This window comes from Polistes fuscatus, unplaced genomic scaffold, assembly GCF_010416935.1.
Source record: "Polistes fuscatus isolate 324 unplaced genomic scaffold, CU_Pfus_HIC Scaffold11, whole genome shotgun sequence".
In the NCBI taxonomy this organism is placed as follows: Eukaryota; Metazoa; Arthropoda; class Insecta; order Hymenoptera; family Vespidae; genus Polistes; species Polistes fuscatus.
Window position 1 is genome coordinate 3,025,232 of NW_025113009.1, and position 26,754 is coordinate 3,051,985.

General features: G+C 31.1%; 2 protein-coding genes across 2 annotated transcripts in view; both read right to left on the reverse strand.

Moving 5' to 3' along the window:
* Nucleotides 1-13,813, reverse strand: part of LOC122526223 (ankyrin repeat domain-containing protein 17) — a 20,571-nt gene extending 6,758 nt beyond the window's left edge. Inside the window, exons 1-22 of the mRNA XM_043649475.1 lie at nt 13,348-13,813; nt 9,462-9,905; nt 8,709-8,856; nt 8,115-8,395; nt 7,651-7,936; nt 7,262-7,563; nt 6,962-7,177; nt 5,990-6,901; nt 5,707-5,887; nt 5,053-5,615; nt 4,700-4,918; nt 4,247-4,460; nt 3,794-4,144; nt 3,357-3,692; nt 3,083-3,274; nt 2,579-2,944; nt 2,194-2,348; nt 1,899-2,074; nt 1,670-1,802; nt 701-1,443; nt 216-524; nt 1-31 (exon numbers count right to left, since the gene is read on the reverse strand). The exon at nt 1-31 is cut by the window's left edge and continues 164 nt beyond it. Of these exons, the coding sequence (XP_043505410.1) occupies nt 1-31; nt 216-524; nt 701-1,443; nt 1,670-1,802; nt 1,899-2,074; nt 2,194-2,348; nt 2,579-2,944; nt 3,083-3,274; nt 3,357-3,692; nt 3,794-4,144; nt 4,247-4,460; nt 4,700-4,918; nt 5,053-5,615; nt 5,707-5,887; nt 5,990-6,901; nt 6,962-7,177; nt 7,262-7,563; nt 7,651-7,936; nt 8,115-8,395; nt 8,709-8,856; nt 9,462-9,905; nt 13,348-13,551 (6,762 nt within the window). The 5' untranslated portion in view covers nt 13,552-13,813. The remainder of the gene's footprint in view (nt 32-215; nt 525-700; nt 1,444-1,669; nt 1,803-1,898; nt 2,075-2,193; nt 2,349-2,578; nt 2,945-3,082; nt 3,275-3,356; nt 3,693-3,793; nt 4,145-4,246; nt 4,461-4,699; nt 4,919-5,052; nt 5,616-5,706; nt 5,888-5,989; nt 6,902-6,961; nt 7,178-7,261; nt 7,564-7,650; nt 7,937-8,114; nt 8,396-8,708; nt 8,857-9,461; nt 9,906-13,347) is intronic.
* A 6,508-nt stretch (nt 13,814-20,321) lies between these two features.
* Nucleotides 20,322-25,978, reverse strand: LOC122526311 (NAD-dependent protein deacetylase sirtuin-1). Its single transcript, XM_043649659.1, has 10 exons — nt 25,798-25,978; nt 24,417-24,546; nt 24,098-24,332; nt 23,763-23,978; nt 23,469-23,676; nt 22,967-23,125; nt 22,160-22,436; nt 21,206-22,062; nt 20,844-21,083; nt 20,322-20,752 (listed from the first exon to the last, which is right to left on the reverse strand). Exons 1-10 carry the CDS (start codon nt 25,943-25,945, stop codon nt 20,658-20,660), a joined length of 2,565 nt encoding a protein of 854 aa, XP_043505594.1. The 5' UTR covers nt 25,946-25,978; the 3' UTR covers nt 20,322-20,657.
* Nucleotides 25,979-26,754: the final 776 nt, after the last annotated feature.

Here is a 26,754-nt window from a genome sequence, read left to right on the forward strand (position 1 = left end):
CATGAATCTTCCCGAATCATCGGATTGACCCCTGTAAAATAATATATATTTATTTTTATTCCTTCTTTAAAATATAATTTATTATTATATACAAGTATAATCAAATACTAGTTAAAATAAAGTGTAAAAAGAAATTTAAAAAATGTGATATAGAAAGAAATATAGAAATGTAAGTATAAGTATTTGATAACCAAATGTAATCTTGAATAACTCACTTGCGTACGACTTCTTTCCAACCTTCCTCGCGTTTACCACCTTGTTTTGGACTAGTGGTACTAGTTGCTTTTAAAGCCGTATTTAAAGAATCCCCGTCATATTGATTACTATAAGGTTTTTTTCCTTTTCCAGGTATATAAGTTTCATTGCCAGTGGCCTCAAAATCTTCTCTATCAGCTGGATGCCTCGATGATTCAAATACCAATTGTCCTTTCAATTTACGTTCTCCACAATTGACAGATGTTCTTGTATTTGTAGTCGATGAAGATGTTGCTGAGGTTGCACTGGTGACATTACTCAAATTTCTTCTACAGAAAGTTAAATAATAAAAGTTAAATAATAATATAACATAATGTTCTATATAAAATATTAAATTTCATCATTTATAAATTATTAATAGTTATCTAAATAAAAACAAAAATAAAAATATTTTATATCTAAAGGGTTTACAATTACAATTAAAGCAATAGTAATGGTTACTTACTTTTCGGAAGATGTATTTTGCGATTTAGTAGGTGTTACAGTATTTTGAGGTAAGGAAGTATTTTGCGTGATAATGGATTTAGACGACCGTTGCGGGGAAGTATCCTTTTCATTGTTGCTGGGACTATTACTTTTTTTCTTTTTCTTATCTTTCTTCTTTTCTCTCGCCTTGACATCATTACTACTACAACTACCTTGACTGTTAGCATCAATACCACTATCACCTTCCTCTCTGTCAGGATCTTCCGGACTTCTATTAACAGGCGAGGGTACACTATCTACTCTTTCACAACTATCGCCGCCTTCGTGCTCACTATCCTCCGCTCTATCACATTCCTCGTCTACAGATTTCTTCTCATTTTCATCTTTTTCATCATAATTTGATTCATGTTTTTTAATTTCTTCGTGAAGTTTTCGTCTTTCCTCTTTCTTCTCTAATTTCTTCTTTTTCTTTCTTTCACGTCTACGAGCAGCTGCTGCTTTCTTTGATTCCTCTCTTGTCTTTTCCATATCAAGTTCCTCCAATAGTATTGTTGCATTTTTATTGGCTTTAGCAGCTTGAGTTTCTTTCGCAGCTCTTATTACTTTAACACACTCTTGACACTTTTCTAAAAGCTCTTTGTCGCTAATAGTAGCTATGTATCTAGTCATGTCCTGATCACTTGGGAATTGTGTTACATGATTTACCATCCACTTGACCACTTTAATATGTCCTTTGCGAAATGCCGCCATTAAACACGATACCTATATATTCAAACAAAATAAAGAACAAAAAATTAGTGACCAAGAATTAAAAATTTATTAAATATTGTTCTTCCTTTATTTTTCTTTATCTCTTATTTATAAATATACAATACATTATGCATACATTACAGAATACTTTACTATTCTTTCTACTATATTCTCTTTGTTATTATACTTTCTCTTCATAGAGAATACACTTATAAAAATTAATAATGGTTTATTTTACCTTACGATTGTCCTGAGAATCTATATCCGCACCAGCATGATACAATAAATCTACTACATTGAGATGTCCTCCATTAGCAGCAAGCCATAAAGGGCTGTTTCCTTTCTTATTCTTCACTTCAACCTGAGTCCCTCTGAAAGATATATTTTATATTCCAAATTATTATCCGATTATATTCAGCGTATCCCAAAATAAACAGAATACTACAAAATATACATAATAATAATACCTGGATAGTAACAATTCTACGAAACGGCAGTGACCTTTGTCAGCGGCAATTGTAAGGGCAGTATCGCGAGAGGATGGAACAGGAGTTGCGTTAACGTCAGCGCCTTTAGTAAGCAATACACGACCTACTTCGACGTAACCTCCACTAGCAGCTTCCATCAATGGTGTTAATCCCGTCTATACATTAAAACATTTCACACTTCATAATATGCTGCATAATATGGTATATGTATGGTATATGTATGGTATATATATTATGGTATATACATTACATGGAATATATAAAAAAAATCTACCTTAGCGCGATGTTCCACATTAGCTTTTCGATCAAGTAAAAGACTAACAACTTCATGTCTTCCTTGAAAACATGCGAGTGTTAAAGCGGTATTACGATTTGTCTCTATCTGTGCATTAATATCACTGCCCATATCAAGAAGTAATTTAACTGCCGCTATAATTTAGATTATAATTAAATTTAAATATATTATATAATTATAATTATATATTATAATTAAATTTTAATTTTAATATTAAAATTGTATTATATATAATATTAATTAATATATATTATAAATATATAATATAATATATTTAAATTTTATCTATGCATTTATATATATATGGAGACAAATTATTTTTATTTGATTTATATATCAAATATATATTTTTCAAATAGCATACCAGTATGACCATTCATAGCAGCAAGCATAAGAGGAGAAATGCCCAATTTTGAACCAGTCCTAGAATTAATCTCGGCGCCATGGCTTAAAAGAAGCTTTATTATATTCACATAGCCACCAGATGCTGCAAGACTTAATGGCGTATAATCGGAAACGTTGCGATGTTCTTTATTGGCACTACGATTAAGAAGGAGCTCAACCACTTCATATCTTCCTCCGCTACATGCAAGTGACAAAGGTGTATCCTTTGTACGTTCAGATTGGGCTTCTATGTCAGCTCCATGATTAAGAAGAATCTCGACTACTTTTTGATGACCAGCTGTAGCTGCTAAGATCAGTGGAGTAAAACCTTTTTTATCTCTATGTTCTGTAACATTCAAATATGAAACATATCAATCAATATTCATTCAGTATTAACTATCCTGAAAGTGTTTTAGAAAAAGATATAAATTTATAATATTATGTCTAATTGTATAAGGATCTTATATATTCATTAACATTTTACCTATATCTGCGCCACGACTCAGAAGAAGTTCTACAAGTTCTTCATGACCACCTGCACATGCCAATGTCAGTGCTGTATCATGATTGCTATCAGTTTCCGAATCTACATCCATACATCCAAATGGCACTGGTGGTACTTGATTGGTAGCATAACCACCCACTGCTGGAACACCTGTTGTATACTGACCAGCAGCTAGAATAAATTCAAAATAAAGATATTGTGAAAAAACAAAATAGATTTTAATTAAAACTAAAAAAGATCACATTTTTATTACCTGCTGCTGGATCTAATTGATAATTTTGTGCTGGAAAGTTTGGAGTTTGTTGCTGGCTAGTGGTAGTTGTTTGTTGTTGACAAGATTGCTGCTGAGAAAGAAGCGGATATCTTGCTTTCTTGCCTTTACCTGTTGTTGGCGCTGTATAAACTTGTTTTTTGTCGGAAGGAATCACAGTTGCAACGGTGGTCGTTGCTGGTGCTTGAGTTTGGGTGGCAACTTGAACTTGATTCGTATTACAAACTGTAGATTGTACATAACCATTGGATTGATGTGGCATATTATCCATTATTCCTGCTGCTCCAGTAATTGTTGGTAGTGTTTGGGTAGGAAATGCTTTTTATAGAAGAAAATAAAATAAATATGTAAATATTTTATTAATTCGCATATATATATTCTGCGTATTAGTAAATACGAAAGTAAAATAAAAAACTTACTTATTTGAGAAGATTGTAGTAGTAATTGTGATTGAAATGTATCATGAATAATCTGCTGTTGTCTAAACTGGAGACCATCGCGATAACCTTCTTGGTAAAGTCGAGCTTTCAATACTTGACTATGAATTATGTCTGCTTGTATTTGGACTCCAGCACTTGTCACTTGTAAAGATGGTAAAGTAGGTAACGAAGCTGGTGGTACATTAGGTATAGGAGCAGCAAAATATTCTTGAGGATGAGTTATTTGTCGAATTATTTGCGCAGTTTGTACAAGTTGCTGTTGATTTTGTTGTTCCTTACTATTGGAAACCTCTAATTTCTTTAATTCGAGTTTCTCTTGATCTTCGGTTGCTGATGAGTAAACAATTTCATATGTTATTTGTTACATAACTTAAAAAACCATCTGATATACAGAGTGTAAAATTAAAAAAAAAATAAATTAAAAATATTTACCATCCATCGTATCATCAAAACTAATGGAACGGAAAATTTCAAAAGCATCATCAAGAGGAATATCAGTTCCATCTTCAAGCTTTATTACTCTTTCGTTGTTAGAAAGGGCTTTTGCTTTTTGAGCAGCAGCAAAGAATGGACAAGCTCCATCTCTATGTAATCTTGTTAGCTGAGGATCTGTTGGTTCTGGAAGATTCTGCTGAGATGTTGCTTGCTAGATAAAGCCAAAAATTATTATATTACATAAAAAGTAATATATTAAATATTTAAAATTAAGAAAATCTTATGATATATTAATTATTAAAATATAATGTTAGAGGGGTAGTAACATCAAAAATTAATTAAAAAAGTTAATCGCATGTCTCAGAACTTTGTACGAAAGTTTTTTAGTTGATCTTTTTTAATATATAAACATTAAATTTATTCGTTTACTTTTAACACAATACATCGTACCTGATTATGAAGATGATGTGAATGAGGAGGATGTAGGTGCGACATCAATTGAGTAGGCAACAATACTCCTCCTCCATTACCAGCAACAATGCTACTTGGTTGAGATTGCTGTTGCGGTTGTTGCTGTGCTTGCGGTTGTTGTTGTGCTTGCTGTTGTTGATCTTGAGGTTGTTGCTGTGGTTGTACTTGCTGTTGTGGTTGCTGCTGCTGTTGCTGCACCTGTATGTAGTTTATGAAGTAGTGAAAGCTTCTATGTTTGTTTTTTATACATCATCGATCTAATAATTATTCTAATCATATTGAAAATTTAATGTTGAGGAATGTTAACTGAAAAAAAAATAAAAAATACAAACCTGTACTTGATCTAATTGCAATTGAAGTTGTTGATTTAGCTGTTGTAATTGATGCACTTGTTGAACTTGATACGTGTGATGATGCTGTTGCTGCTGATATTGCTGCTGGAGGCCAGCAATCAACGTCGCCGATTGTTGCTGCATTTTCCCATCAGCCATACTAGATGCAGCTTTACGAATATTTTTGCCCTCTTTCTTCGATACAGGTTTAGCTTTTGGGCGATCACTAATTGCAGTGTTCTGGCTAACATCACTACTAGCAGTAATAGGTTGCGAAATTGCCATAACCGTTGGCGGCGTTGAAATACTAGGTGGGCTCGGTGTAGTCGTTGAAGATGTATTCGAATTCACCACAGTTACTGTTGATGTTGAAGGTATTGCAGCAAGAGATAATGGAGGAGAAGTAGGAAATTTATTTGCTGTAGAGAAAGACTCTTTTTTCATTGCACTGGCCATGCCAACTCTCTTTCCCTCGAGAAATATATTGTAAAGAGTCATTGCATCAGGTGTTGCTGGATGTGTTAATGAACTTCCTGACATACCAGTTGTACTGCATACTAAACCTTAGAAAAAATTGAATATATCTAATATTTGTTCAATTTAATAACAAAAAATTGAAATATTTAAATAAATAATAATAAAAAGAAACAATACCATGAGGTGCAGTTGCTGGTTGAGATGGTAAGTCAATATTGAGCATACCAGGTATGAAAGTTTCGGGTTCATTACATTCTTGCTGTTGAGCTTGTGGTTGTTGAGTAGATCGAACGTTAGCATTTCTTGGACCATTAAATAAATGACCTGCACCCTTGATTTGCAGTTCCCTTTCTACCCTCTAATTATTTAAAAAAAAATATTTTGTTACATAGTATCACGATATAATTCTTCTATTCTTATAACAAATTGTAATTGCAAACAGAAACAATTAAAAATTTACTTGCAACTCTTCAAGGATGTGTTGCTTATGTAGAATTTGCTCTTGTCGAATATTTTTCCTGCTTTCTGAAATATTCAATCCAATTGTCGGTGCTGGAGAAGTAGGACTCAAACTGATGTTTGGTGCAGACACACCACTAAATCCTCCGCTACCTTTATCCAGAATATTGGTATCATCCTTTGCTGGAACTATTGTTTCTGTTGCAGGTTGAGAACGAACTTGCTGTGCTTCAGCAGAAGTAAGACTTGTATCCGGTATTATAGTTGCAGATCGGTTTTTTCTTAATAATGATTTTTGTGTATTATGTTTTGGTTGAAGGTTTTGTATTTGTGATTGTTCTCCAGCTTGCTGCTGCTGCTGCTGCTGTTGCTGCTGCTGTTGTTCCTGTAATGTAGGCGCAATAGGAGTAGAACTGCGCACTTGCTGTTGTTGTTGTTGTAATTGCTGTTGTTGTTGTTGTAATTGCTGTTGCTGTTGTTGTTGCTGTTGCTGCGGTTGTTGCAGTTGGTGTTGTTGTTGCTGTTGCTGTAGTTGGTGTTGTTGTTGAAGTTGCTGTTGTTGAAGTTGCTGTTGCTGTAGTTGTTGTTGTTGTTGTTGTTGTAGTTGGTGTTGCTGTTGAAGTTGCTGTTGTTGTAGTTGTTGTTGTTGCAACTGCTGCTGTTGTGGTTGTTGTTGCTGTGATTGCTGCTGCTGCGGTTGTTGTAACTGCTGCTGCTGCTGCGGTTGCTGTTGTTGTTGCTGTTGCTGCTGCTGCTGTGGTTGCTGTTGTTGTTGTTGTTGGGGAACTAACATAGGAGCAGGAGCAGCATTATGAGGTGCAGTCATCATAATACTGTGAGGATAATCTAGTAAAAGTTGAACAACACTGGTGTGTCCACCTTTCGCAGCTTCTATCAGCATGGTAGAATTATCCTAAAATATAAATACAAATTAATAATACATGTTAAGACTTTGATAAAAAAAAAAGTATACCTTAAGTCTATGAAATGGATCAGCAGACTGTGCTAAAAGAAGTTCAACAACGGGTAAATGACCTCCAGCACAGGCTAATGAAAGAGGAGTATGATCATTGTTTGTTGTTTGCCGATTGACATCAGCATGTTTGGTAATAAGAAACTGAGCAGTACATAAATGACCTGCTCTACAAGCTTTCATTAAAGGGGTTCTACCTCCTTCAGATTCATGTTCCTAGATAAATAGGTAAAAATATGTGTTGTTAATAAGGCATGTTAAATTGTCTAAACTTTTGATTTTTATTATCGTTACACGTACTAGGTCAGCGCCAAATTGTAATAAGAAATCAGCGACATCAGTATGGCCATTTTCACAAGCATATGTTAATGCTGTATCTCCTGTTTGTGTTTGAGCATGAACATCGGCAGCAGATTCAAGTAAGTATCGAACAAGATCTAAATGTCCTTCTTGCGCAGCTTCCATTAAAGGGGTAGATGCACCCAATTCAACATCAGCTCCAGCTTTAATTAAAAAGTCGGCTACCTCCAAGAAACCCCCGCAGCATGCTAAAGTGAGTGCTGTTTCTTGAGTTTCTTCTGTCTGGGCGTTGATGTTTGCACCTGTTAATAAGTTTTACATTTAATTTATATTGTTGTAATACAATGCTATTATAATTATCTGACTTATTACTTATAACCAAGACATACCCTGACTTAAAAGTAATGCAACCATTTCTTCATGACCTTCTCGTGCAGCTTCCATTAAAGGTGTATAACCTTCGTCATTAACTTCTTCAATATTCGCTCCTCTTTCAATAAGTAGCATCGCAAGATCTACATGACCTCCACAAGCTGCCAAAGTTAATGGTGATTCAAAACTATCTGTTGGCATATTTACTTGAGCTCCAGAATCTAAAAGTAAACGTGCTACTTCTACATGGCCATCCATAGATGCTTCCATAAGGGCAGTGTGCATTTCATCAGTTTTATGCTCCTAAAAACATCGTTGTATATATGTGTAGTTAACGTTAGATTAAATAGAACATTTATATAGACAATAAATCAACAGCAATATCACAAGTTGAATCATAAATAATTTATAAAATATATAAAAAAGTAAAATTAAGTATATTCATAAAAACTTTTTAAAAGAAGTAGAAACAAATTGTTACCTGATCAGCTCCAGCTTCCAATAAGAAACGCACCATTTCGAGATGTCCTTTATAACAAGCCAATGTTAAAGCAGATTCTTTGAATTCATTAGAATGAGTATTAATGCCAGCGCCATGTTCCAGTAGAATTTTGGCAACTGGAACATGCCCGGCACTGGCTGCTTCCATTAAAGGTGTATGACCATTTTCATTATGATCTTCAACATTGGCGCCTGCTTCTAATAATACCCGTACAACCTCCTCGTGACCACCAGCACATCCATACATAAGAGGTGTGTTACCTTCAAGCATAATTAAGAGTCCACATATAATATAGAAAATAGTTTTCTTCACTGTTTCTAATACAAAGAAAAATTAACATTCAAAAGAAATATATTTTACTACTATGTAAATAATTTAATAATCGAATTATAAAATAAACTATCATTCATATAGATTAAAAATTGAATTTATTTTATAAAGTCAATGCTTCTTGCACCAATAGCTTGCTTTTACATTCCACAAATATTATAATAATAAAATGACTGAAATCTTAATATGCTTATTGTTATTCTATATAACATGTTTATTATATTATATATTATATTATTCTACCTGAAGTTGACTGAGCATTAACATCAGCTCCATGTGCTATAAGTAAGCTTACAATATCCACATGGCCTGCACTGGCAGCCTCCATAAGAGGGGTACAATCCCCTTTGATGCCACGATCTTCTACGTTTGCATTCATTGCCAATAATACCTGTATATAAAAAATAATAATATATACACATTATATATAATACAATTTTATTAATTATGAATTATTTACAATACTATTAAAGTTGTGTAAAAATGATAAAAATATTCACATAACATTTAACATTCCAAGTCTAATCTCTCACAAAATTTCAACTAATATCGCATTGAGATTAGAATTATAATAACAATTGAGATTTCTCAAAATATAGAACCAACGTTTTTATTTTTGCTCTCTTTTATCCTGATTTCTTATGATATTACTTATCTTGTTATACTACTCTTTTATAACTATTTTATTAACATTAGTCTCTTATGTCTATTTTTATTTTTATATATAATAATATAATTGTTAAAAAACAAACATGAAATAAAATAATTGTTAATTATAAAAATATAAACTCATAATTATGTTAGACGCATGTACCGTAAAATATTTATCCACACGTATAACATTTGGGTACACCATGCATATTTAAAATTGTATACACATGATTAATAATGTATACATAAAAAATTCACAATATTTGAATAAACAACAAATATATTTATTCTCTAATGTAAATAGATCTGAAACATAGTACAAAACAAGAGAACAAAAGGACAAACCTGAGCAAGCTCGTAGTAACCAGCTGAACAAGCAAGAGAGAGTAGACTCTCTCCTTCTTCTGTTGTTTCGTGAACACTGCGACCTTCTGTCAGCAATTTTCTTACAGTACCAACGTCTCCGTCAGTGCAGGCCTCCACAAGCGAACGCTTCTCGTTTTGGGCACGTGGATTATCACTACGCATACGCGTTAATGCTGCTGCTGCTTCGTCCAATGCGCAAGAAACACTAGATGTTAAACGACGGAGCACCTCGTGATCTGCCAAGTGCTTCCCATCGCCTGACGACAATTTCCCTATACCTGCTGCCTCCAGAAGAGCTTCCAAACGCGCTTGAGTTACAGGATCTACTGACCTTTCAGGGTCCTCCGGGTTCAATAGAAATTTTGATGACTCTAGATGATTATCTTCATCCAACTCAACTTGATCAATTGCAAAACACTCCACCTACAATTATTACAGAAACATTAAGAAAATAATTAATATTCATACAAAGCAACTTCAACTTTGACTATGTAATTAACTTAAAATTAATACGAGTAACAATGTAAATAAATGTTTTTCTCTTTAAATAAGAAAATTCTTTGCATTTGTTAACCATTTGATGTCGAAGAAAAAGAAATAATTCTTTATTGAGAAACATGAATTACCAAGTCAAAAGATTATATAATCTTCGATTAAAAAACTAAAGAATAAATGAAAAATTATATATGTAATAAAGTGCTTATAAAATAATATCTAGCATAATAATAAAGTAAAATAATATGCATTGATTGCAAAGAAAAGAATTGTTAAAAACAGAAATTAATATAAATACAAAAGATACAAGCACAATATATGAAGACAGATAACTATGCAAAAGATAACCTTAATTGTGAATATATAATAACAAATATTACTTGATTATAGATACAGAAAAAACATCTCTGCGCGTGAAAGTAAATTAACTTCAGTAAGAGTAGTAATGAAAGGTAATAAATACAAAATTTATATTACTTGCTAATGTTTAAAAATGACTTATAATAGAGATGAAGTATGTAAGTTTAATTAAAAATAACGAAATCTCTTTGTTCTATAATCAAATATAGAGATTTGATCAATGAAATGTGACCAAATAATATATCAAGAAATAAAGTGTTAAATAAACACATTAAAGAATACATATGTATTTTTACATGATAATAAATTACAATAAAACCTATAAAAAATACACAGTAATCATAATTGATTTTTTATGAGAGTTAAGAGCATAACCGAATAATGAAAAGTAAATCGAGAAATACGATTTATTGTAAAATTACTCAAATAGTGTGGTATATCATCAGCTTTGACACGATTGGAAAACGTGACGTTCCAAAATAATTGAGGTTATTTCCGCCTATAGCAGAAACTACCAACGCTTTTTATATACAATCGTATAAAATAACTATAATCTTTAATAAAGGGAAAGTAATATCAGAATAATGTAATGATATAAATTATTTATAGTATAGGTAAGAAATATAAAGCATTAAGGCCACGTCAAATCAACGGAGAGAAATGTAAATGAAGGGGCTTAAAACGCGTACTTCGTCCATCTTAACTTCATCAATATAATAAAATAACATTCCTAGTTTAAACGATAATCGGTTAGGAATAATACTTCAAAATGAGGAAGGAATTCGCGAGTGAAAGTATGAGAATAATCTGGCAACTAAACGGATATAAGAATAATATGTGCAGCCATTCCAAAAAGTAGATACAAAGCTAGTAATTCCTCGATTAATTACTATTTTATGCGTACCTATGCTAGAACTTAGTATTTTGCTCTGTTCCAAAATAAATAGATTTAGGCGTGTTAATTCGTTCCCGATCGTTGTTGTCCACTCTGTTTTAATAACGAACACGATCTTAAAATCGCGCAAGAGAGGCAAGAGAACGATAGAGCGCTCGAGAGGAGGAAAAGAGGAAAAGGAGATGGAGGGGGAAAGAGGAGAAGACAGGAAGAAGACTGGATAGAAAGGTAATCGAAGGGGAAAAAGAATAGGAAAGAAAGAAAGAAGACGAAATTCTGCAAAGGTTTATCGTAGATTATAGAATATAGTAGTCTTGCTCTCTAGGATTTCCTCGCACACGCGTTCAACAACAAGAAGGAAAGCGACCGAGCGAGCGAGGAATATATAAACGAGCAGACAAGCCTTCATGAACACGCACCAAACGTGAAAAATGCAAACGAAATCCGCTGGGTGGCGCCCAACATACACGACATATAGCAGTGATACTACACTACTTGTACATATAGATATACACATATCACTATATATTACGTATAGAGCGCGTGCGCGCTCGCGTACACAGCGCGAGCGCGCGCGTCCCTATCCAGTTAAAGTGCAAGTTCCAATCGCGAGCATGTCAACTAGTACAACACATACGTACACACGAATGCGCGACGCGCGTTCGTCGGTGTATGCGCACGCGCATGGTTATGCAGCATGCCACTAAGAGTTCAAGCGGCGTGTATATACACACTCTTGCAGCATGTGGGATATATAAAAGAGAGAGAGAGAGAGAGAGAGGGAGAGAGAGAGAGAGAGACACGACATGGCACACGAATTTTAACTATCAGAATGGCACCAATAATATAACTACAAGAATAGTTTATCGATAATGATAATGCACAGCTTTTCATATTATTTTATAATATTTTTATAGCCTTTCTTTGTCTTCAAGAAAATAACGTATTTAAATGCTAAAGGACGAGTTTTTAGAGGAGATACAGGAAAAGGGGGTATAGGTAGACGGGTATAATGGAGGATAAGAGAGAAGGAAAGTATCAAAGGATTGTCTTGGCGTTTTACAAGAACAGAGAAGACTTTGCAGTTGTCTCTTGTATACTGAGTCTTCACTAACGTTCGTCGCTACCTATTAACGCATACATTCCGATTATATAACTTCTCTATGCGAATTTCCTTTATCGTTTATTCATTCGCTTATTCGCTTGTTCTTTCGCTCTTCCTTTCCTTCGTTCTCTTTCTGTCTCACTTACTCACTCACTCATTCTCTCTCTCTCTCTCTCTCTCTCTTCCCCTCGCTCTTTTTCTACCGCTCCGCTCATCTATCCTCCTCTATCATCTACTTCCTCCTTCCTTTCTCCCCCGATCAAAGGTAGCAAGGTAAGATAAATGGCATGTAATTCCGCATTTGTTGAAGAAAGAATACTCGACGCATTCGATGCTAAATACAAAGTCAAACGAGAATGATCCCAATGGACTCTTAGTAAGCAACACCGACGATAAGAAAATTTCTATGAAATTAAATGCTGAGAATTCCGAACGTTAAATGCAATCATTTTCAAATAATTCTTTAACCAAAATATATTAGGTTTGTACGCTATATATATAATATATCTATATATATTATATATATTATATATATATATATATATATATATATATATACATATATATAATTGGATCGAAATGAGATCGTACCTAATAGAAAGAAGTACATGCGTACTACACTACGTGTAGAAAAATTCGCAAAAACGCGAAAGAAGCGTTCCTAGCAAAATAATTCTTGATAAATTCTTGTAAGCGGAACATTCTATCAGCAATTCAAGAAGACACGTATAATCTTTGTTCCTAGAAAAATGAGGACATATTTTTGGTTAACGAAGTAGAAATGCACGCGCGCGACTCGTCGCGACTGACGTGTCTCATGAGAGGCGTTCGTCGAAAGTCTAGCGATCACGAACGGATGACTCGATGCAGGGACGGGTTCTCTCTCTTTCTTTTATTCTATCTCTATCTCTCTTTCTCTTTCTAGCACACTCATACATATCCATGTTTCTTGTTTCTCGATTCGTCTCACAAAGATATTATTCCTTAATATAAATTGGTCTTGCGTTTACCTCTGAAACGCTGTCTTCTTCGCTCTCCGACGAGTCTGTCATAAAGCGTGGCTGCAATTCTGAAAAGGTCTCGGTTTCCGACTTGGTGGGACTAGAGTTCGAGGACTGGGGAGTCGACGACGTCTTCCCAGTATCGTGGTGAACGCTCGCTGATTTTTCGTGATTTTGGCTATCCGAGGTTGTTCCTTGTGCTACATTCTGCATCTTTACCTTCCAGATGAATCATATGACACTGAGTTATCGCTTCCGTGTCGCGAAACACACACGGAACACTTGCTTTTTGACGATAATTTCAAGCACGGTCGCCGTCATTCACGTAAGCTAACACCCGCCATTTCCACTATGGCCGACAGCGAAGTCCCGGATGCCTTTTCAACCGTTCGTGCGATTTGGTACTATACGTCGGGTCACAATGCCTTTCTCTTGGCGCGAAATTTTGAATTTGCTTTCATGTCTGTTCCTCTTTTTCCATTTAATCTTTTTTCGTACACTTTTAATTTCATATTCACGATATACGAATTCCAATAACTTTATATAAATAATCGTTAGACGTATGCATTTATTAATATCATTTATAATTCGATTAAAAAATTATACGCAACCATCATATGCGTCACTGAGCTACAAATACTTAGCGAATGACCTAATGATCATTTTTCTTCTCAAATTATTTATTGTTTTTAAGAAATATTTGTTTTCGAAAAGAATATATAGTATAATTAGCTGCTAAGGTTTATTCTTTTTTACGAAATATAGATTATAAAAAAGAAAACTATATTTTATATATGTTATAATTACAGTCGCAATAATTACTAATTATATAACGTTAAATTCACTATATATTTTACGTCAATCTAAGTTATCTGTAATTATGATTTATTTATCTCTTGTTTTAGATTTTTTTTGAGATATACGAAATAATATGTAAAAAAAATAATTCTAGTAATAGAATATTCTAGTTTAAAAAGTGAAGTAGCATATCTTGTCCGCCATCTTGTTTTCTTGGCCAATTATATTTCAGTGATACTGTATGTCTAAACATTGTAAAAATGAATTTACTTTTAATTCACTATTCTTACTATTTTTACTAAATAAAAGTCAACGTTAAAGTAAGTATATTTATACAATACAATTTGTTAATGTTAATTATAAAATACCGATAATACAAAATGTTTAACTAAATCATGACGCTAAATATTATTTTTACTTTATCAAATGAAATTTCATTTTTTGCGCATCCAGTGTATGTTGTTTTAAATAAATAATTAGTAATTTATATAGCAGTGAGATAAGTTAATGAATGAAATTATTATTATTATAGAATTATAATAAGGTAATACTTTGTTAATTATTTGTTAAATTTAAGAATTATTAATACTTTGACAAAATATATATATTTTAATACTGCAATTATATTAAAATAATTGTTATATATTATTTAATTAATCTTTATATGTGTTTATGTGTGTGTGTGATAAGAAAATTATTATGCAATAAATACATACTCAAAATAAAATTACTATGCATTAGAAAGAGATAGAGTCTTTCAGAATAAAAAAGAAAAAACTTAAAACTTTATTGCCCTAAAAGAAATAAAAAATATGATTTAAAATTTTTAAATATGGTACAATAGGTTTTTACAAATCAACATCTAAAAGAAAAAAGATATTATTCTTCAAAAGTAATCAACGTTCAAGTAATACAATATAAATAAAATTCAATCGTATTTTGGTTTGATGTTATTATTTTTGAGTAAAGATTTATTACTAATTACTTTGTATAACTTTAGCTTTATTGAATTGTCTTTTTAATGATTCGCTTTTAAGTTATATTTTCTATAATAATGAGTCATTTATTATTTTTATATTTCTTCGCGAAAAACATATCGATTAATTTAAATTATAAGATTATAATTTCATTACTATTTATATCATTAATACCAGCTTTGTTGCATTTATAAAGACAAACGTTACAAATCTATAACATAAACTATGTGATATTAAACTTATAGTGTTTAACATATTAAAAATTATTTAATCATGAACATTAAATTTTTCCAACGGAATTTCATATTTAGATGTATCTGAAATATTGTAAATTATCTATTCAGGTATAAAGAAATAAATGCAGCATAAAGAACATTTTAATAATTTGATTATATTTTATTTAAAGTATATCAAATTAAGTAAAAATTTATATCAGATTAATTATTCTGATTTGCATAATGAAAGTATATCTTTTACAAAAACACATAAGTAATTTATTTTCTACAATAACTATAAAATATTTCATTAGGTATTTATATATAATGTCTTAATATGGTTTACTTTACAGAGTAAATAAATTAAGCGATAATAATCTAGCATTGTTAAAGAAATCAAAAATAGAAAGCTTTGTAGAAGTAAAATATAATATGATAAATGTCAAATATCTAAAAGTACTTTTAGCACAGTATATCATACTGCCTTAACGCTATTGCTTTTTAATGCATTGTACTTGTTTTTCTTATGTATTATTTTAATGTTTTTTTTCCTCTTATATACTAAATGTGTGAGAAAAAAGGCTATTTTACATTAATTTTTCTAATGATTCTTAAATATGGATTTGAGTAAATTACACATTAAACTGTTTTTGCTTATATTTAACAAGACTTAACATACAATTGATCTTAGATATACTTGCATCCAATATTTTTTGTTTTAAATCACTCTTGTGACTTATTGTTTATCTTATTATACACACAACATTGATAACTATCAAGACTTAAAATACAAGTGTACGCTTTTTGAATAGAGATACTTGTAAATGATGAAATGTCAAAGCACATAAATCAAAATGATTTCTTTTATTTTGTTATATTATCGATAAAGGTGAAGACAAGACTCGATATCGTACTGCCGTTTTTGTTTTCACTTTTATTCGTACAATGATTCTTGCTACACAATTTTTTATTTTCGTGCTAATTAAATGCAAATAAGAATTAGTAATAATTTGTTAGGGGGCTCTGTTGGGTGATGGAATAAATCGTGTAGCAGCTATTATAGAAAAATGTTTAATTTAAAAGATTAAGCTTACACGTTAGTAATACCAAAAAACAAAACTTACAACGTTTATAATAGAGAACATTTTTTCTTTTAACATTCTTTAGATTAAATAACAAATTATAAAAAAATCCAGAACTGCTTCTACTATTTTCGTCGCATTAGCTGAATTGTACAAATTTATTTATCTTTATTCTCTTTTCTTTGAATAATTATATACATATGTATATACATAAATATATATATATATATATGTATGTCACTGAGATACAAATTATACGATTCGCATACATTATTTCATGTTTCAACTAATACGACGAAATCTATAATTCGCTACATATAGTTAAAATAATAAATATTTACATGACGCATTTATACAAAAAGTCAGTACTCTTGAAAAAAAGTTGGTATGATTGTCAAATCTTCGTAAATGAACACTCCTCTCTTTCTGAATCGATTGAATACGTTTATAGAATGAAGTTTTAACATTTTTAAACGAACTAAACACTTTTAAAATAATAGTTATAAGTATAAGTATAATATATATTATAAGTATACGTAATATAATTAAATTATATCAAATTTTCCATATTCAGTAATACTATCTGAATGAATGAAAGATACAAATTAGGTGGAATATGTAAAGGATAGATTATTAATTGTTTTCGTTAAATATTAATAGATTAAACTAACATCCCTTTAATTCTATAGCATTTAAAGTTATCAATAGCAGAAAGATAATGTTCCAAAAGATTTGTGTAACTTTGGGCGCAATAATAAAAACCAACTTTTTGTCTCGTGTAATTAGATGTACATATGTCGGTGTGTGTGTGTGTGTGTATGTGTTATGTATATAATATATATATATATATATGCGCAAGGTGGCTTTATACTCTCAGATTATAATATCCTAAATAAATAAAAGGAGAGTAAAAATAAAACGAAGAATGGATAAGAGAGAAGAATCCTTTCATAAAATAATACCTAATCTGTTTCTATGTGTTACTTCACAAAACAATGATAAATAAAGCCATTTGTACAAAGCAGAAGATAATCTCTTCGTCTAATCTTATAAAATTGACTCTTACTGTAAGGAACCAGAATATATGTGTACACATATATATATATATTGTTTCCCAGCATATGCGTATGTGTATGTGTGTATATATATATATATATATATATATATATATATATATGCAAAGCATACATAAAGGTAGCAGATTAAGAGTCTTCGATTCTTCTCTGAGTTGGAATTTTTATAGATGTGTGACAATAAACGTCCAAAAGAGGATACGTGGCTTTAAAACTCAGAAGACAAAACTTCATTTCTTTTAGCCACGTTTATAAATGTATTACTAGATGCATTTAATTAGTGCAAGATTCTAGTAACTAAACGGACGTGTGTGTTTCTTTATATGCATATTTTATCGTTTACATGTCAAATTCCGTAAAGCAATGCCCAATCTCGAGTGAAGGGGGGAGGGTGAGATGTAGGACATTGCTATGAGTACATATTAACGTTATCTGTATTCGTAATCTGCTTGTTGCGCATATAATTATTCTGTACAATTTCTTTTTTTTCCTTTTAATTATTATTATTTTTCAACTATAATAATAACTTTGACAAATTCCTCGTTTTTTCTTTTTTCTTTTGACGCCTGCATATAAAATGCCTGAGTTATTCTAACACATTCGGCTCGAACTTTACAATGCATCATATTGCAATAATAATCGTACATGACGATGCCGACGTCAAATGGTTTGTCGAAAGTTATTGCATTTGTTGTTCTTTGTATTTATTATATCATGTAAATTACTAATCTAACCTTTTTTTTTCATTCATATAAAAATAACACGCAATGCGAAGCTATCCAACATTGCTTTGTACATTCGCCCGTGCTCCAATGAAACAAAGTCGAACTTAATAAGCTTAAATTATTAATTGCCAAATTCATTAAGACCATCGTTGTAATCGTGCTGATGTAGATATACAAAAAAAAAATAAAAAAAGAAAAAAGAAATGAAAAACATTATATTGACAATTTAAAACTGGGGTATAGAAAGGAGCTTTCTTTTTTGTCGCATACGTCACACTCGAGGAACGTGACTTTCTAAGAAACCTTTCATTATCTTTTTCTTTTTGAAGAAAAATCAATAACTTTAAGACATAACACTCTAATCTACAAAATCTGTATGATACGAAATACATTCTCTCATACATATATACATCGTATATATGTAATGGGTGGATTGAAAAGTTTGCAGTCTACACAGAAACAATTTGTTTCTCGGCCAAATTCATTTTTATTTAAAAAAAGTTAAGTTTTTTAATGTTAATTCTATAAATTTTGTAATCCATTCTTGTATATAAATATATACCATTAATTTTCAAATGGAGCAATAAATTTTAACATGAAACACACGTTACAATCGAAAAATTGATATCTCTGTTATTTGCAAAATCGCAGAGAAAGATAAAGAAGAAGAAGAATATTAATATATAGTTTAAAATTGGAGCAATAATAGGGTTTAATAGATAACATAAATTGTAATAAGAGTACTAACACGCGCGTTTAATGAGTCACAAAATTAATTTTTAATGGAAACATAACATTTGATGAAATTTAATTTCAATTGTTATTTTCCTCGAAGCTTTCTTTGCGACCAAGATTTTATGTATTTTTAAAAAACAAATAAAAAATAACAATAACAAAAATAAAATTTAAAAAAGAAAAAGAAATTGTGGCATTTTCTACCGACCATCTCAAAGAAATATTAAACGACAATAATTTTTTCTTCGACTTAATTACATTCGTATTTCTATTATTTCGGTGCCAATCTCTACTTATAGCGTAAATTGCGTGCATACTGAGTATGATTACGTAGTTAAAAACATTAAAATATTTAATATTAAATGTGGTTTTTGTTTCTTTGCACGAGATGGTCATTAATCTAAAGTGCTCATATTAAATGTGTTTTTATATATGATTGCTCGATATTTACAATCCTTTCAATACTTTGGCTCTCAAATACGAAGAACAAAAGAATATTTATTGCATACTGCTGTCATCTTATGATGTTCTCTGGTAATACGAAATCATATGATATAATTATATCTATATTTACACAATTTTTTTTAAAGAATTGATCGATAAATAATAATAATAATAATATAGTAATAATAATAATAATATACTAATAATAATAATATAATAATAACATAATAATAATAATAATATACTAATAATAATATAATAATAATAACATAATAATAATAATAATAATAATAATAATAATACGATAGAGAATTTCAGTATACTTATAAAATAATTTAGGATTTCTCGAATATATAACGTATTTGTGAGTTCGAGTTACATTGGTATGCCTATGCTGATGTAATATATTACGTCATTTCATTTCGAATATTATCAAATACGATACACGGAGACCGTCATGAGAAAAATGCGACTTCTTTTCTTATTAGAAGAAAAATGCTTTCAATTTGTAAAAATCGATTGATAGGTTTAAGTAATTTTCAATTTATAACGATATAATACTTATCATTTCCATGAGATTAGTTATTATTTTTTTCTATTCCTTTTCCAAATTATTTCACAATGTAAATTTTTGTTCAATCATATTGCGGTTTCTATAAAGAAGCTCTAGAGTGCAATTTATAGAATCTATAGGTAAAAATTCTAAACGATTTCTTCCGATGTTCAAAAGTTTTCTCTCTACTATTTAATCAATTAAACTTTATGAATGCATTATAAATGATATTACAGAGTAATATACGATAGAAATGTATGTACACTCTGTAAATCATTGGATGTATATGCTAAAATTGTGAAATATGTTACATCATTTACAATGTAACTCTAATTTCAAAAGAATTGTTAATTAAGTTCAACCTTGTTTTTTTTTTTTTAAGTCTACAACCATGAGTAAAAACTGAACATTTCAGTATTCTGTGGTGGTATTACTTTATGATCAAGTACCCATAATCTCACGTCTAATGAATTGTATAGGTAACATTTTTTGCCCCCTATCTCTTGATATAACTTAATCCTACCTTCCAAGCAAGAAGACTACACAATTCATTCGCGTGTATTCCGTGTATGATAACGTATATCTCGAACATTGCTTTATTTTACGTTGATAAGAATTGCACTGTACATTAACTACTCAACGATATCATCAAATTCTGCTAAAAATTCATTTGAAAGTAACAGTGACTGAAATTGACTGCCACATATCTGTACACGTTCAATGTTGTATACAACTATACGAATTACTTGCCCAGTTTACATTGTTGTCTTCGACTTCATTGTTAACTTTCTCTATTGGATTATCAGCGGAACCTGGAAAAGTTAGTGAAAATAAAAATAAAGATACGTTAAATTTGTGAGAATTAAATATATAGAGGTGAAAAAAAAAAGAAAAAGAACTTACAAGTGTCATGTGTCTCTTCTTCCTGCTCCCTTCCTGTCTCACCTTCTTCTTCTTCCTCCTCTTCCTCTTCTTCCTCCTCTTCTTCTTCCTCTTCTTCATCTCCCGATGAAGATTCACTATCGCTATCAAAACTTTCGGAATTCGCTGATAAAGAATATCTATCATAATCTTCGGGATCAGAATATATTTCTGCTCCCGGGAAAATATATCTTCCAGGTGTCAATTGATAATATGAATTATCTACAAAAAAAAAAAAAACACCAAATTTTATTCAAATTGTTATAATAATTCAAGAGAGGTCATTAGATTTAAATAAAAAATTTCTATTAGTTTTATTTGTATATACACATATATAAATATACCTGGTAGTCTAGTAGTAAGGCTATATCTAATTTTAGATGTCCAACAATATCTCTCCAAGTCATTGGATTTCGATTCTCCAATTTCACCTTTTTCTTCTGAACTGTCAACGCTGTTACAACTATCACCTATACCAGAATCCATAGCCGAATCAATAGATGTTTGACGAGGTTTAAAAACAGTTTTTTCAAACCCAATATGATTCATTAATGTGGATTCATCGTCAGATTTTTTTATTTCTTCCCTACTGCCGACAAATCGATTTGTTTCTGAAGTAATGTCTGTTAATGTATTGATCGAAGGAAATTCGATTAATCTTGGTGCCACTTGGCATTCTTCTAAGTTATAGACTTGACCATTATGTTCGGATGTTGATTCCACGGATATAATATGATTCTTAGATTCTAGAGATTGTATCGCTTGATCACTAGTTTCTGTTGTATCCTTATTATACGCAACATAATTTATTACGGAATGGCACCCAAGATTTATTCTTTTCGGACTATTTTCATTACTGGAAATGTCTAATCTTCGCTTCGGACTTTCGCCTAAGTTATATGTTTCTTCTACATGTTCTGTACGATCGATTTGGAAAGTTGAAGAAACACAGACGTCTGTTGTATTTTGAACAAAGTGAGCTATCGGATTTGGATTAATCATTAAATTATTTGGACTCTCCAAAGATATATTATGTGACGTTAAAATGTCGTCTGTACTGCTTTGTGGTAATATTACATGATCAGTAATATCTTGACTCTGTTCCCACGTATCATCCGGCATACAACGCGATGGTAAAAGTTGAGACGCCTCTTTTAAGACTTTTTCACGCCAACATACTTCTTTGTAACTATCACCCATTCTGTGAAAACAAAAAAAAAAAAAAGCATCATCTTATTAGATATCCCAATACTCGCGTGAGATAAAATGGGAAAAGAAAATCTATATTTTTAACTTACAAATGGCAAAGCTGATTTATAATAATGTCACCATCTCCCAGTAATTCAACATCAAATTTGAGATGCGGCAGAGACTCCCGATTGATGAGAATTTGTGGGACGTGAGATGGAATTGATGATGGAATTAATGCTACTGGTCGAACCTTTAATGATGATCCAATAACAATTAAAAGGTCGCAGTCGTCCTTATCTTTAGCCATGGCATCGTGAAATGCATCCGGAAGACCTTCGCCAAAGAAGACTATATCTGGTTTCATAATACCTTGAGACACGAGATCTGAAAATGAAAAAGACAAGAATGTATTTTATATACTAAATTGATTTTTTCAATTAAATATGGAGAAAAAAAAAATACAAATTAGGTTCACAGAGTTATGGCGTCTTTTTTACTCAATCATAACATATTTCAATTTTAAATGTCAAATGTGGTAAAATGGCAAGCGGTAAACTCTAAGCCCGTAACCACGTCTGATTGGCGTTTACGGGGTTATTTGATGCAATTTTATAAGTTTACCTTATTATGCTTATTAATAAGCGAGGTTTTACTCGCAGTTATGATTGACGTATCGACTTATGTGTGGATCAGTGTAAATGGCAACATCATTTAGCGAAGATGTATTCCGAGAAGAGCAGATAACGTTCTCACATGGCCATCGACTCGCGACACAATATAGGAAAGGCTAATAGCAGAAACTATCTCTAGATAGCTAAGTTTCCATACCATAGAAACTGATAAGCCAGATTACGAAAGACTGCAAATAAATATACTATCAGCGGAGATCAAATATAAGTGGATTATCCATTTACCTCTATAATTATCGTTGGGGTTGGTCTCTGCTATTGAAGGTAGGGTGTTCACTCTGCATTTTGGACACAAAGGTATCCTTTGGGCAAAAATGTCTTCTCTGATGTCGTCTGCTTTAACTTGATATTTACACCTTGTACAGGAAGCAGTAGCAAAGGAGCCTTTTAGAGAAAAAAAGAAAGCATAAGAAAAATATAAGTACAACAAAACACAAGACGATTCAAAAAATATCGATAATTTTTCTACTTTACGAAAGATATTTTCGATCTTACGTTTCAATCTTTTCCTGAGTACAAACAACTTCTCGATAATATGATACTCCGAGAACACGGTTTAGATATAACACGGTACAAAAATTGCGAAATACTCTTCTATAACATGATATCTTCCGAAAATAGTTTTAAATATGTACCGCACCCATTTGACTAATTTCCCATAACATCGTACGAATTAATCATGTTATAGTGGATTTGCCTGTACCACAGGAATATCGAATTTACATACCGTGGCATTCTATCACGTTTTCAATGCCTGCTACTTGTTCCAAAGTATCGATATTTTGCGAATAATTTCGTAATAGTTTTTTCTGTTTATCCAATATTTTAATAAACCTATGACAGGGGCTAGGTTTAAATTGTCCTGGATATATTTCACGTGCAAATTTGTAAAATGGCCTGGGATCTTGGCCAAAATAATTGATATCGAACATAGCCTACGAAATAAATGTGATAAAGTTAAATCAAATTTATTAAAGCAAACAAATTTATTAAAGCAAACAAATTCATTAATTCGCACTACCTGTGGGTCGGGTAAATCTGGGAAATCTTGAGCAAGTCTTGAATATATACCATCTCTACTTCTGAAGTCAGGTATACCGCAACTCACACTAACACCGGCGCCCGTCAAAACTATGATTTTGTTACTATTGCGAATTAATCTAACAACGTCGGATAATGTATTTACATGCCTTAACTTTTGTCTTCGTGGTGGTTCAGACATCATATTTATTATTATCTAAAATATGAAATTACTTAGCATTAGTATATGCTCATCATAAATATTTCAATTGCATTTTTCGTATCATTTTATTGAATATATCTTTATTTTCTGTCTACTATTTAATAGAGAGATACCTTCCACAAAGTCAGGTCATCAACCTGCTCAGGAATATGTGTGGAATCCATGAGTAGGTGATGCAAAAGATCTCGTGGATCTGTACCCGTTAACATTTGCTTTTGCACCCACGAACAGGCGTTTCGACACTGAACACCAACTTCCCCGTTACCAGAAAGTTCAGACAAGCCTGATAAATCTGACAAGTTTGATACAGTCGATGACACTTCGTCTTTTTCGTCTGCAGTGTCAATCCTAATGCACGAGTGATAACAATAAATAACATAAAATATCTAAAGCACAATATAAAGTCATACGATTTAATGAATTAAAACTCACGGGCATCCAGTATCGTCACTGGTTGAATCAACTCTAGATGAAGATGTCAAATTTGTAGCATCCGAAGATGTGGAAGCAGACTTGGACTCATCACTTAATTCAGCATATGCGCTGTCTGTACCCGAAGTTTCTATATTTATAAAAAAAAAAAAAAATAATTATTCATTAATTTATTCCACAATTTTAAAATTACGTATTAAATTCTTCGCATAATTGTATAAATAATCTAAACAAAAACAATACTATATATTGTTATGATATAAAATCTATTGAATATTGTATATATGTATTTAATTTTAAAGATTATTTCAATCAGTAATATACTCATGCAATTATAAATTATTATTTTAAATGAAAATATTTTCTTTTTGTTCTAATTTAATATTTCATTATTAAAAAAAACAAAAAATTTCTAACAACCTTATGTCCTTTTAGAAATAAAACAATACAATAAATCTATTAAATTCTATTTTGACATCAATGGATCATAAAAATACATTTTAAGTTACTTAATGACATTATAAAAATAAGTTAATCTTTGTTATTTAATGTTGATTCTTCTTTTTAAAATAAAAGCAAATTTTTATTTATTAATATTCAATTTTATGTCTATATACATTTAAAAATGTCATCTCATTATTAAATTTATAAATCATTGCTTTCATATATAAAAAAAATTATTAAAAGCGTATTATCGATTATATGCAAAGATACATTTATTATTAGGGGGAAAAGAAAGATGATTTTATTAAAAAAAAAATGTTGCTATCCATTTATAAAAGTCGATGAATTATTTTTAAAATAGCTTTTATTTATATATACATATATGTATGTATGTATATATGTATATATATATATATATATAAATATTCTATAAAAATGATTATATTCGTAGAATATATTTTTCCCGCCTATCGATGTATATGCGCAATGAAGGGAAAACAGTTATACGTTTCTCTTTTATGTGAGAATTGTGCCATCTGTGAATCTCTGCGAATGAAGCGCACCGAGACGTTACTGTCACACTAATCCTTCGATACGCGCCTCGAATGCTTTATGTTCTGGAAAATTTTTCTTTTTTTTTTTCTAATTTTTAATTTTTAACTTTTTTCTACGCGACATTGAAAAAATGCGACCAATAGCAAGGAAATCATAGAATACCGGCCTTATAAAGTTGCTTGAGGAAACTGTTAACTGCGGTAGAAGTAAAGTATTTAGAAAATACGACGCACGAAGCGCAACTGTCATGGCGTCCTCAGTACTCGCTGCAAACAGGATCAAGCTAAGACAGAGCATGGAAAATGAGGTGACGCCTTTCGCTCCGCCATCTTGAAAATTGGTCGATTTGTTTAATTAATTGTTCATAATATTGTTAACTTACCTTCAAAATCTTCATTAGCTCTGTCTTGTACGATCTCGTTATCTCTGAAATCTGGTTCAATACTGTTGATAGACGTATAATCGTAACCGTCGACCTTTCGCCGTTTTGCTGGGGACGAATATTCTGGCACCTCCGAGCCCGACGCCATTTTCAACAGCAATGCATTGCATACTTTGATGAGCGGGCCGGTAGCTTAACAGAGGTCGCTTTTATCTATAATATCCCCTCCTTGCTCTTACATGAGAATAGAAGACGGCAACTAGACCGATTTCTACCACTTAACAATAAAATCAAATAATGACATAAAAACCATCATTGCAAATTATCATCATTAACTTTAACTACTTATGTTTTAATCCCGAAGATAATTCTCCCCAAAAGAATACAGACATATACTATATTATATACTTTATTATATAAATTTGTATTTAGAATTTATCAAAAATAAATGCGTTATTACTTTTATTATTTTTAACATTACAATATCTAAAGATATTAATTGTAAGAAGTAAAATATATTTTATCTATATATCTTTGTTAAAATACAATACAAATTTATATCATTTAGTAACTTATGATAAAGTACTAACAATCTGTTAGCATTCCTACTGTATATCTGACATGTAAATGTATATGTCAAAAAGAATTTAAATAGAAAAAGTCACACTTTTTTGGGATGCATTGTCTTATTTAAAAAAAGAAATAGATAAGGAAAAAAGGACAATTAATTCTTACGCCAAACAACAGTGAACTCTTTCGCATTTATATTTGGTTACGCCTAGAGGTTAAGCAAGTGATGGCAATTATATATTTTTATCGATTTATCAGTTTTTTATAATTGTGATAGTTATTATTCTATTCAGACTTAAGAAATATTTATTATGTGGATTATAAGTAAATAGTTAAATGCCGAACAGTGTGTATTTATATTCGTATATATTTATATACCAAGAATAA

Bases quoted from the DNA above. Each gene is read 5' to 3' on its own strand.
- LOC122526311 (XM_043649659.1), bottom strand. From the start codon at position 25,945: ATGGCGTCGGGCTCGGAGGTGCCAGAATATTCGTCCCCAGCAAAACGG. The intron at 24,547-25,797 runs GTAAGTTAACAA...TTATAAATATAG, and splicing joins AGCTAATGAAGATTTTGAAG to AAACTTCGGGTACAGACAGC. The intron at 22,437-22,966 runs GTAAATGGATAA...TTTCATTTTCAG, and splicing joins CCCCAACGATAATTATAGAG to ATCTCGTGTCTCAAGGTATT.